The 12932-nt window shown below is 47.5% G+C and overlaps 1 protein-coding gene across 5 annotated transcripts in view; it reads left to right on the top strand.

The window, feature by feature from the left end:
• LOC149336898 (uncharacterized) overlaps nt 1–12932 on the top strand; it is a 106896-nt gene that overhangs the window by 54760 nt on the left and 39204 nt on the right. For 3 of the 5 annotated variants that reach the window (XM_089553199.1, XM_089553198.1, XM_089553201.1), the window contains one exon: nt 12669–12731. The exons of the other annotated variants lie outside the window; for them this stretch is intronic. In XM_089553199.1, coding sequence (XP_089409325.1) covers nt 12669–12731 — 63 coding nt within the window. The remainder of the gene's footprint in view (nt 1–12668; nt 12732–12932) is intronic. 5 annotated transcript variants of the gene reach the window in all.

The following is a 12932-nucleotide window of genomic DNA, read 5'->3' as shown; positions in this document are numbered from 1 at the left end:
GTTGTAGGTCACAGTCCACTGATACACCTCCTCTCTTCCTATTGCGCTCCAGAAACCGCAGAGGAGGCAGCGATAGCACTCGCGCTTACTCGCACGGAAGCCCGGTATGTATTCATCGACTCCAAGACCTCCCTCCTAAATTTCACGAGAAGGCAAGTCCTCGAGACAGCCTGTTGTTGTTGTCGTTACGACTGAGAGAAGGATGCTACGTGAAGATAGATGTCAATTTAAAGATACGAGAGGAAAGAGCAAAAGAAAGGACGCGCGTCGCAACAACCGCGTCTGCCGAAGCGGAAGCTGGATGAAAAACAGATAAGCGGCCGTAGCCCCTGGAGACAGCCTTTTAGTGCGAAAGCATTTATACGATCGCCCCGCCGCGGTGGCTCAGTGGTTAAGGCGCTCGGCTGCTGACCCGAAAGACGCGGGTTCGATCCCGGCCGCGGCGGCTGAATTTCTTGAAGGCGAAATTCTAGAAGCCCGTGTGCTGTGCGATGTCAGTGCACGTCGTAGAAGCTCAGGTGGTCGAAATTTCCGGAGCCCTTCACTACGGCGTCTCTCATAGCCTCAGTCGCTTTGGGACGTTAAACCCCAACAAAACAAACAAACAAACATTTATACGATCGTCACTATTGCTACAAGTGCATATTTCATCCTGCTTTTGCAGCTTGCTTGTGCTTCGCTCGTTGCCATAGCAAATGTGACGCCAAGCTGCAAAAATTCGTACGGCGATGCCCGCGTTTCGATGGAGGCGAAATGCAAGAGGCGCCCGTGTGCTGTGCGATGTCAGTGTACGTTAAAGATCCCCAGGTGGTAGAAATTATTCCGGAGACCTCCACTACGGATATTCATAAGGCTTTCGATACAATAAGCCATGACCATATCCTCACGACATTAGCCACCACGGGGTGTGGCACCCGCATATGGCAATTTATTCGGGCCTTCCTTCTGGGACGCACGGCAGACCTCCACCTTGAGGATATTGCCTCCCAGCCTTTCCCCCTGCCTAACCGTGGTACCCCACAAGGGGCGGTTCTGTCACCTTTACTTTTTAACATTGCCCTAGCGCCATTGGCAAAGGCCCTTGCTGCTATCCCAGGGCTCCACACAGCCATATACGCAGATGATATAACCCTCTGGACAACGGAAGGATCCCTTGGAACAGCCCAGGATATCCTGCAATCTGCCATAGACATCACCGCCACTCATTTAGCAAACACCTGCCTCCGTTGCTCTTCACATAAATCGGAACTCCAGCAGCTGAAACTCCTCCCCAGTAACCCCCCGATTGAACTGCACATGTACGGGAATCCAGTGCCCATTGTGCCTCAGGTGAAGATTCTCGGCCTTCTCATTAACAACACACTCGATGCAACCGCCACCCTTCAGCTCTTGCAGAGACAGACCAAACAGGTCGTTGCACTTATCAGGCGGGTGGCAGCACGCAATCATGGGTTGTCCGAAAGCTAGACCCTCAATATGACAAATGCATTAATCATTAGCCGCATTACATACCAACTTCCATACCACATAATCACTCAGCGGCAAATACAACAGGCATACATCCTAATACGCACGGCTGTCACCTCCGCACTGCGTCTTCCACGGACGGTTAGCACGAAACGTCTCCTGGCCACTGGTAGCCACAGTACGGTGATCGAATTAATAGTGGCTCAACGCACCAACCAATCAGTCCGCCTGAGCCGCACAGAAACAGAACAATGCCTACTGCGACAGCTACGTCTCAATCCACCAATTCCCACCCCAACAAGTCCTACACCTTACATGATTTCTCTGCACCCGCAGGATAACTTATATCAGAAGCCCCTACCGCGCAATATGAGTGCTTGTCTCCACCACGGTAGGCGGCAGGCACGAGCGAGCTATTACACCAAAACATACAGCAACCTCTCCGATATCCTTTATGTCGACGCGGCACAAAATTCTAAAGGAGGATATTTCACAGCAGTTGCAGCCTATGAAGACGGCACAGTGGGGGCCGCCGCCACTATCCGAACTAATTCGCTTGCAGAGGCGGAAGGAGCCGCCATCGCACTTGCTCTGGCCCACTCCACCATTGACACAAACATAACCGAAATTTGCACAGATTCCCAGGCCGCGTACCGCCATTACCTAAAGGGTGTGGCGACGCCGGCAACACACCGTATTCTTACCACGGCCACCTCTCTCGACCGAACGGTTACTCTGTCGTGGGTCACTGGGCATGCCTCGATCCCCGGTAATGAGCGCGTTCATGCGCTGGCCCGAGAACTCTCCTCCCGGACCCCGGATGATCAGGCACCCAACCCTGCACAAGCTCCATCGGTCCTCTCTACATATCACCAAATCACCAAATTTTACAAATTCAGCCGCATGACAATGCCACCACCCCACAGTACCTTGTCGCCCTTATCCAGCGCCCCATGGCGACAATTACAGCCAGGCTGTTTTATTTCACCCCACCGTCTCTCATGCTTCCACCCCACCTTTCCTCCTGATTGTAACACCTGTGGCGTGCCCAGATCCACACTTTTCCACTACTTTTGGGAATGTCCTTCCCCAAAGGCAGTACCCCCCATCCCCAATCCCACTCATTCTTCCTGGGAGGCTGCTTTACGGACCACTCAGCCCAACGGCCAGTAATGGCTGGTGGATCGGGCTTTACGTGAAGCACAAGCCCGTGGACTCCTGGACCAGCAGGGGACCACCCTGGAAGATTTTCTTTTGTAATAAAGTTGTTTCCATCCGTCCATCCTACGGCACCTCTTTGTCTCTTTCTTCTTTCACTCCTACCTTCCTCCCTTCCCTTACGGCGCGGTTCAGGTGTCCGCCGAGATATGTGAGACAGACACTGCGCCATTTCCTTTCCTAAAAAAAACAATTTATATTATGGTGAAAACATTTATAGAGAAGGGACAGGAGGTATGTTTGGATCACCCCGTGAGCGACCGATCCTTACAAGCACTAAGAGGAGGTCCCTAGTTTGGGACTCCAGTGGCGGTGGCCGCCGCCCGGGCGTGCCCGACTAAGGCTTGCTGGGCCTGTAAGTCGTGGCAGCCGAGCAGGGTCGCCTCCCAGTCCTCCCGGATAGGGTTGAGGATGGGGGGAATGGCCTGGTTGGAAGAGCAGGCCCACACCAAGTGATAGGTGTCCGAAGACACCGCACTACAATGCGAGCAACTGCCGCTAAAGGAGAGGTCAAAATGTTTAGTGCTGCCGGGCACAGCACATTATTGGTGAGGAGGCGGAGAAGGAGCCGCTCATCCACCTTCTTGAGGCCTTTACATGGGCTAGGGTAAAGGCGATTACTATTTTGATAGTAGGTTGTAATATCTTTGAACGTATAGACCGGATTAAAATATGGTTACTGATCGGGCCACATCTAAAATTTGAGCTTGGCTGACTTGGACCAAAATCGACGTCAAACCATAACTGGACATGCCAAACACAATGGTGACCTCCAAATTTAGCACGGGTCATTTACAATAATTCGGCCCGGACGACCACAGTGTGACCTTGGTAGATTTGAATAAAAATCGATGTCCAACCATAATTGACCTTGCCCGCCATGACGACGACCTTCAAATTTGACCCGGGTTATTTTAAAGATTTGGTCAGGGCCATCCCTTAAAAAGTTGTTCACAGCTTTGACATTTACGCATTCTCGTTGCAATAGTGTCGCTTGTGGCGCCACCATTTACGTCACCACGCTTTTGAATGTCCCACATCGGTCGAAGCGGTGTTAAACATAGGGTAATTTTTTACTTTCTCAACTCGATCCCCGCGTATCCGCCCCATCATGTGGAGCTGATCTGGGTTCCTGCGCACTCCGACAATAACGGCAACGAGGCCTCCGATGACCGTGCCCAAGGTGTTATAAACCGGGAGATGGCAGACTTCGAGCTGGGCTCATCCCTGGAGTATGCTAATCATCAGAGAGTTGGCGCATCCCTATAGGGCCAAGCGCCAGCTCCACAACCGACCGAACCCCTCCCTAGTTTGGTTTGGTTTGTTTTAATGGGGTTTAACGTCCCAAAGCGATGCAGGCTATGAGAGACGCCGTAGTGAACGGCTGTAGAAATTTCAACTACCTGGTATTCTTTAGCGTGCACTGACATCGCACAGTACACGGGCCTCTATAATTTCGTCTCCATCGATATTCGACCACCGCGGACGGGATTAAACCCGCGTCTTTCGGGTCAGCAGCCGAAGCGGATCACCGTAAACACTGAGCCATCGCTCAGTCTTTATGAATAATTGTCATGATTGCTCCCTAGATAATTGCCGCCACATCCTCTGGAAACGCCTTCAGACTTGCACCATCCCATCCCCCAATATCCTCTGCCGGGTCAACCCGAGAGCCTACACCCCCATTTGCTCTCTCTCTGTACCCATCCACTCGCCGCCCTAATCCACGTCCTTTTCCAATGTCTGGCGGATCTTCCCCCGAGGGGCCTGGAGCAGCTCACCATGTTGGAATAATGGGAGAGTCTGTCGTGCTCTGCTGATGAAGACACTCAAAAGATCACGGCCGACCGGGCCGCCAAAGTCACGGAGCGTCATGAACTCATGAATGTATGAGAGCAGTAGGTCCGTGCGCGGGCACACAGCCTATGTGTCATAAACACTCTTGAGGGAGAGAGAGAAACGTTTAATGTGTAGAGGAAATCGCAGTTGAGTCAATAAAGTTTTTTTATCCTCCTCCGTCAAGAAGGGATGAGAGCTGCATTGGTGCCCTATGTGCACCGAGTGTCCCGAAGTCTGAAAAAGGTTACGAAGCGCCACCATCTTCCGCTCGTTTTGTGCGCACCAAGGAAGCTCGGAGGCCTTTGTTCACGCACCGAAGACGAGAAATAAAAGAAGAAATGTGGAGGAAATCTCTGTGTAATGCACCCGGGCCAATTCCCCCCTGTTGGTTTGTGCCGCTCTATTAGAGGCCAACAGCAACAACGACACTGGAAACATGATATGAAATGCCCTGAAGGGGTGGTTTACGAAATACCCTTGTCGCGCGGCCACTCCTTTAGGGACACATTTGCCGGTGCGTCAATGAACAAACAAGGAAACATCAGGGAAATGTACGCAAACGAAGGAAGGTACACGTTTACGTAAAAACATAAAGCGTTCCCACTAGGTACTTGTGTGTCATGCTTCACTGACGTACGCATTCTCTGTATATACAAGGGTACGAAAGCCACGGTGCTGACAGAAGCGTTTTTTTTATAAAAAAAATAAAGGCAGCTTGAGCGTACGCGAAACTTCAGTTTAAGTCTATGCGGTCGGAAAAAAATTTCTTGACGGTCCTTTATCACGACGTTCTTGATGCATAATTGACTTCTTTGTGCGTGCCCCAATAGCAGCTTTATACGTGTCGTGGGTAAAATAAAGTAATTGAAAGTGGTGCTTTCTGCTGTCACCTCGCTTCGTATTCCTTCCTCTAGTTTGAGAACTGTTTCATCTCGTTTCTTTGTTGGCTCAGACTGCAAAAAAGGGGAGTTTTTTTAGTAGCATGTCTCAAAGTTTCACGTCAGTAGTCACTTCCGTCAGTAATTAGAATATATGCATGACAATTCTACCTTTCCAGCCAAACGAGGCCCTATTACCCCGCTTGGTCCCTTCATCAAAGTTTACTGCTTTCATCATCATCAAAAATTGCTGAAATAGCAGGAAAAAATTGTAAAAAGAGATGAAGCACGAAAAAAGAAGTAAAGCCCCAAGATGCGATACCAGCTATCCTAGTAATGTGCATATCTTCTAAAATGCGTTAAATATCGAAAGAGAAGAAATATAACATCGCATTCAGAAATGAAGCCCGATTTCCGTCGAGATATTTCCGCAGCTTCGTTCCATGTTCCATGTTAGTTGCGCTTTCTTGCGATGACGGGGAAACCACTATATTAACGTTAAGTGACCTTTCCACAGACGGGTAGATCGCGGTAGCTCAGATAAGCTTCGCTATTTTAATTCGTCGTCGCTGGGTGTTCGCCTATCTTTAGAAATCTTGTTTATATGCTCCAGATATTTAGGCAGAATCCTTTGGATCTCTGCTTCTCATTTTCTTGACTCCGGGATCATGATCTTAGAGGTCTCGACTTCGTCTGCACTTTCAACACGACGACGTCTGCTGGGCAGACTAACGAAGGTACGATAAGAGGATACTAATAGAATTGAATGGAATAGGTGAGGTTACTAAGAGATAAACTGTAGAAGGACGGCAGATTGGGCGAGTTGGTGTTCCATGGTGACGAGAAAATTCAAACAGCGCTAGACAACATGGCCGTGTTTGTCTCCTCCTCTTTCGGTTCCTGTTGTCTAGCGCTGTTTGAATTTTCTTGTTACTAAGAGATATTGAAGAGGGGTTTCGCTCTGCTGTGATTGCAATTATATGTCCACTTTTTCGAGCCCATTTTTCTGTTCAAGTGCCTCGGCAAAACCAGGGCACGCTTCCGTCGTCACCCAGTCATGCCAATTGGCGAAACACTGCACAATTGTGTAAAACCAGAGATGCACGCCGCACAAGAAATGACCGACCGGCTCACCGTGGCGGCCATTCCATATTTACACAGTGCGGCTTGGCATCAAATATTCGGATTGCAGGCACAATCTGAAAGCGTTTTTTTCCGCATCAGGCTTACTTAACGCAGTCGCTAGAAGCATTACAGAATCGTGCGTTTCGTTTTATACTACCAAACTACAATATGCGGCTTGTATTCAGAGCTCCGAAATGCCTTGAGCCTTCAAACGCCTCAGCATCGATGACGCATTTTGTTACACTAATATGTGATCAGACTTTACCATGGCACCTCCCCTGTGAATGTTGAACAGACTCGCCCTGCTGTACATACCTCTGAAAGCGCTAATAACCAGTGAAACTACCTCTACCATTTTCCAAAACTAACTAATTGAAGCTGTTACGTTTGCTTTTATCTATTAAATTCTAAAACAACTTGAACATATCGTCTCTTTTATGATTTATTTTGAAAGATTTTATTTGTGTCGCTTTATATTTTTTATAGGCCTGTTCTTTTTGTATTCTCTATTCACAGTGATTGTATCTGATGTTTCCCAATCTGATGCAAATTCCCTGCATGTTTCTTTAAATGCATTGCAAATTTCAAAATAATCGCGTCCCTGCCTGCGAAGTTCGGTCATACCCGCGCTTGGCCAGACTTTAGGTATAAACCAACCGTTTAGAAGTTCTGGACATGTGTACTCTCAGGCACGGTACAACGTGTATCTAGCCCATAATGTGCGCAATGTGTAGCGTTCCGCTGCCTTGGCGCATGCGACATACTAGCCCGATGAGGCGCTGCCTTGCCAAGCGCTCATTGCCTGTCACTTAATTGAGATCCGTTCCAGCGCTTAATAAAAAACAGAACCTCATGTGGCTATTGTGCAGGTGTCAAGAATGCCCTTGAACTTAACATTTGTCCTGACCTGCGTAGATTAGAACTTGCCTAGGCACATCAAACTTCTAAAATTAAGCAACAAAAAACAAAGAGAAATGAAGTCGAGGGAAGCCTGGGGCCGCCAGCCAAAGTTCCGACTAGACGATTTCATTCCAATCTATAAGCGCGCATATATGACAGCCCCACGTATCCCCGCATTTTAAAAGGCATTCCCTCATTGAAATCTTTTTTATTTAGCTAGCGTTTTTACGCGCAGTATATCTGACCAGAGTGGGTTTGTGACATGCGCGGGCAGCGGCACCTGCTACTGTTCTGTCGCGACAAAGTTTTTCACTGCGCAGCCATGTCAGTCTTCTTCTTCTTCCTCTTAAAACATGACACATACTCACATGGGAGATTGGCCAAGGTGTAGTGGCCTAAAGAAGGAAATTTCCATAGGCGATTACGACAAAATATTAGCACGAAGCGTCAATTTTGAAAAATGTATCGACGAAAAACGACAGAAAAATATTAAAAGTAAAATAACAAACAACATTTCGGTGAAAAAAGAAGAGCTCTGAGAATTTCGAAGAGCAAATAAACCTACCAGTTGCAATTATGTAATCACGGAGTATCCCACAAATTGAACCCAATGTAGATCCTTTGGCACTCGCACCGAATGATAACAACGCTGGCGGAAATAACGGGAGCACTAACCTGGAGAGAGGGACCTCTTTCTATGAAGTGCGAACTTTGGACAGTAGAGGAGAAAATGAGTCACATAGGTTTCTCCGTCACCGCCCACATCTGCATAGATATAAATTTAAACTGAGACTCCTGCTTCGCAACTGCGTCATTGATATCTCACACAGCTTGGTTTTACACGGATGGGCGTTCCAATTAGATGCTAAGGGCCGATAATCAGTAGTATTTAGTAAGGATCGCGTAACCTGGCTGATACGTGTTGGAACCGCTGATGCCTGGAAATGGCCAGGAGACTGAAATTCGGGACGGAAAGTGTCACTGACCCATCAAGAGCCGGCCTTGCTAAGTAATCAGCGCCCTCGTTTGAATTAATGCCTGCATGGCCAGGAATCCCGACAAAACAGACCTCCTTAAAGTGGATGGGACAAAAATCGCAGGAAACAGCTCAAAAAATATTTTTGTGAACATTCAGGGCAGGCTAAAACTGACAAGCAATCAGCGATGAAGATAACACGTGACACATGGCACCAACATTTGTGCAGGGCCATTCGAAGAGGCAAAAATTCTGCAATAATATAGGAATATAATCTGGGATACGGACAGAATAGCTCCATGCCAAATCCTCCGAAAAGATGACAACAGCAGCTTTGTGGCAGCTGACGGAGACATCGGTAGAAAGCATCGTTTAATCTGGGTATTCCGCTATGCGATCAGAAAGGATACCGTTTAAAATGTTTGCGGGCATGTGTTTCGCATGAGATGGGAAGATGTGGTCAAAATGGAATACAGAGCCGCCGGCGTGTCATCAACCCAATGCAAAGAGCTTAGATCAACACCAGTCGGTGTTAAAAGGTTCTGCGTTAAAATAACTCGTGGCATTTGATACCGTTGTCAGGGATGAGCATGTCTGTCTACCTCGCAGTCTTTATCTTCGTTCCTTCGTTATCATTGCCATCATCATCAGCTGGACTACGCCCACTGCAGGACAAAGGCCTGCGTTCTTTGCCGGCTGACGAATCACATTCCTACTACTAGCCTTCCTCGGCATTCGCATAAAGCTTGCGCACAATTAAGGAATCGCGTTTCAATCGAGTGCGTGCCATTAAAGTGCATTCCCACCAGCCCACAGCCATCTGGAGAGGTGCGAGGGAAGTGTCATGAGAAGCGAACTCAAGCGCCCTGAAAAATACTTTAAACGAGATTAAGTGTGTGCGAATGTCGCAATGGGCATTTCGAACGTTGCTCTAACCAATATAAATGTCATTAAACAGCATAATAGCGTCAGGTCACGTAAAATAAACGGTTTTAGAGGTTCTTACTACTTATCTCTGAAGCTCATCAAAGTTCCATTGTGACGTTTATCCCGTGCGAAATGTATTCCGAGATATTGCTTACCGAAAATAGACTGTCCCAAAGTGGCCATTTAATATAAAGGAAGATGATATAACACTTGTTTTTGCAGCGTCAGCTGCTTTAGGCAGGTTCCCTTCCCCTATGAACTGTAGTCATCATCATCATCCTCAGCCTGACTACGCCCACTGCAGGGCAAAGGCCTCTCCCATGTCTCTCCAATTAGCCCTGTCCTTTGCCAACTGCGGCCACCGTATCCCCGTAAACTTCTTAATCTCATCCGCCCACCTTACCCGCTCACTGTGGCCTCGCAGGCAATGATCGTGCTGACGGTGCAGCAAGATCGACGCATGGCGACACCTCCTTGTTTCTACCGATACCCTTTTCTCGTAGTGATGGCGCGAGACTTCTCGCTACTAAAGCCTGGCAGACGCAACGCTCTTTGTGGTGTGATCCGCGGCGTCAATACAGACCCCTCTTTCGCATTGACCCCGTTTGTGAATTCCGCATGCCCCGAAATTTAAATAGACGTGGCTGTAATTGCCTTGACCGAATTCGTCTGGACGTTGCCTTTACTAAATTCTATCTTTATAAAATTGGTGTATCAAGTAGCCCTCTGTGCCTGACATGTGGTGTGCGCGAAGATATTCAACACTTGATCTGCCACTGCCAAATCTTTAATACTCATCGCAAGGCACTGTTAGGTGCTTTAGGACTTCGTCAGGACGACCCCGTGCACCTGGAGCATGTCCTTGGACCCTGTACTGATGCGACTTCGGCTGAGCGAGGGACAAAAGAGAGAGAGAGAGAGAGAGAGAGAGAGAGGGAAAGGCAGGGATGTTAACCAGAAAGGATTCCGGTTGGCTACCCTGCACAGGGAAAGGGAATGAGGGGAATTAAAGAGGAAAGAGAGAAGTAACGGGAAATAATCACAGTCTGTCAATCAAGGCAGTCGCTCTCAAAAAGCGAAAGAGTGCCTTCTAAGCCTTGATGGCAGTTGACTGTTGTGGCCACGGACCGAGGATCTTGGCCTCTGTGAAAGGGCGAGGGTCCAGGCGGTCCAAAGCACATCGCAGCTTATGTCTTTCGGCTACAAAGGCAGGACACTCACACAAGATATGGGTGATTGTCTCATCACAGGCGCAGTTCACACAAGAAGGGCTGTCGGCCATCGCGATCCGGAAAGCATACTTATTCGTGAAGGCAACACCGAGCCATAGACGACACAGTAGTGTTGCTTCACGACGCGCTACATTACACGGAAGACGGAGGCGCAGTCCAGGGTCCAAAGTCCTGAGGCGACGGTTGCACAACTCACCAGAGTTCCACGCTGAAAGTGTGAGCTCCAGCCTCAAAGAACGAAGCCCACACGCTGCGTCAGCTCTCGTTACGGGGATATTAACGGGGATTCCATCATTGTGGGCAGAACGGGCAGCTTCGTCAGCCTGGTGATTGCCATGAATGCCGCAGTGGCCCGGCAGCCACTGGAAAATTAAGCTTTCTAAGTTTTTCTAAGGCACACGGGTTTAGTGGACATACTTTGATACTCATTGTGTGTGTGAGAGTGCGTGAGTGTTGATTATGTTTGATGTCACCTTTTTTTTTCACCCTTTTCTTTCATCCTCATCTGGAGTAGCATGCCAGGCCCATAACCAGGCAGACCTCTCCATTATCCATTAAAGTCTCTTTCCTCCTCCTTTCCTCATCCGCCCGCCTAACTTCCTGGTGCCCCCTGCTACGCTTGCCTTCTCTTGGGAGCCCCTCCGTTACACTTAAGGACCACGACCTTAGTCTCCTTGCGCAACCTGATTACTTTCATAGCTGTTTTTTGTTTATTTTGTTTATTTATTCTATAATAAACACAACTGAGGGCGTTGCTAAAGGCGGGAGACTACAAAAAATTCAGGCACCTTAATTAAATATATATTCGACTGTGGTCTGAACAACTCTTTTTAAAGCGGGAATGAAAACTTTCGGCTTCAGGCTCACAACACAGGTTAGTAATCTGTTTTATTTCCTAGAAATATTCGAGGAGAAAGTCGCCCTGCAAAATGAAGTTCTTGTCTATAGTCAATTCAGATATCGTAAATCCCAGTGAACATGTTGATATTTGTAACACATTTGTGGCAAGTATCGTTCGTGCATCGCTTACCTTTCACGTTGAATGTCAGCAGTTGCAAATAAAGTATAATGAAAAGGTTTTGCATAAAGTTTCCTTTCTTTCATGTCCAGCAATTCCCATTTCATTGCCTGTCATCACAAACCACAACTGCTTCCTCTGGTATCAACCTGTTATATACCCACAGTATTGCCACATTACGTGAAAGCGAATTGAATTTTTAATGCCTGAGCATTAGAAGCCCCATTGTGATGAAAACGTGTCCGGCATCTTCCGGCAGCTTGTTATTGTGGACACTCGCCATCTGCAAGCTGGCAAGTGGCAAGAGCCACCCCCTGCCACGGTTAATAGATGCAAGGCCCACCTGCCACTTTTGGCAAGTTGCAAGGTGGAGAGAGGAAATTACTCTCTCGACTTGTAGGGCTGGGAACGAAAATGCCGCAAGGAGGCGCCCGGTGGACAGAGCAAAGTATATGAGAAAATGTGAAGGGAAGATAAGAAGTAGAAGAGAAGCAATTAAAAGAAAGGAGAGGACATAATGCTAACGCATTTTAATCACTATATGATAATTAAGGGCGCCCGTAATTTTTTCTTGCATATAAATTGCAAGTACAAAACGTATGGTCTCTCATATAATCGATAAAGTATTAAAGCACCTGCTTGTGCGTTTGAAAGAATATTTAGCTCTGTAAATATGCTTTCTCAACTTAATTCATTTCAAATTTACCTTTTGTAATATTAATCGGTTATTTTTTCCGTTTAAATGCCAAAATAAGCGCCTGCTCTGTTAGCACGCTTTCTCAGTCAAGGAGACGGGCAGTCGCGCCCTTCCAGGCTGATCAGCTGTTTTTTTTTTTTGAGAAAATAGGTACCATAAGTGTATCTTATTATGCAGAGATTTCTAATTGCTGTGTTTTGTGAGACAGTGCATGTTTCAACAAGGGATTCGGACGACTTAAGTTCAACATGGTCGCAGATGCAAACTAGAAGGCAGACTTTATTGCAGTGGGAGCAGAACCGCGAGCATGCATACACAGTTCATTTACTAAAGCAGCTGCTGATCCAGTTATTTTCTTGTGTGAAATAGTTTCCATGAACATGTGCTGCAGGCTGGCAACGCAAGGATAACCTTTTCTGACGAAAGACTGCGGCTCGGGAAATACTGTGCACTGGTGAGCAATTTTTTCTTTCTTTGCAGTTTCGATTTTGGCTTGGCTTCACAACCATTTTTACTCTAGCTACATTGTTGGTGAATTAGCAGCTAGACTTTGACATCGCTTAGCAGAGCAGCAAAGCATGCACCTAAGATTCCTACATTGCATTTACTTTCATTTATCGTGCCGCATTACCATCAGGCTAGGTTTGGCGTGCCA

Source organism: Amblyomma mixtum, chromosome 7 (assembly GCF_055824585.1).
Source record: "Amblyomma mixtum isolate Tamu chromosome 7, ASM5582458v1, whole genome shotgun sequence".
In the NCBI taxonomy this organism is placed as follows: domain Eukaryota; kingdom Metazoa; phylum Arthropoda; class Arachnida; order Ixodida; family Ixodidae; genus Amblyomma; species Amblyomma mixtum.
Note: the sequence above shows the minus strand (reverse complement) of the source record. Positions and strands in the feature narration are given on the sequence as shown.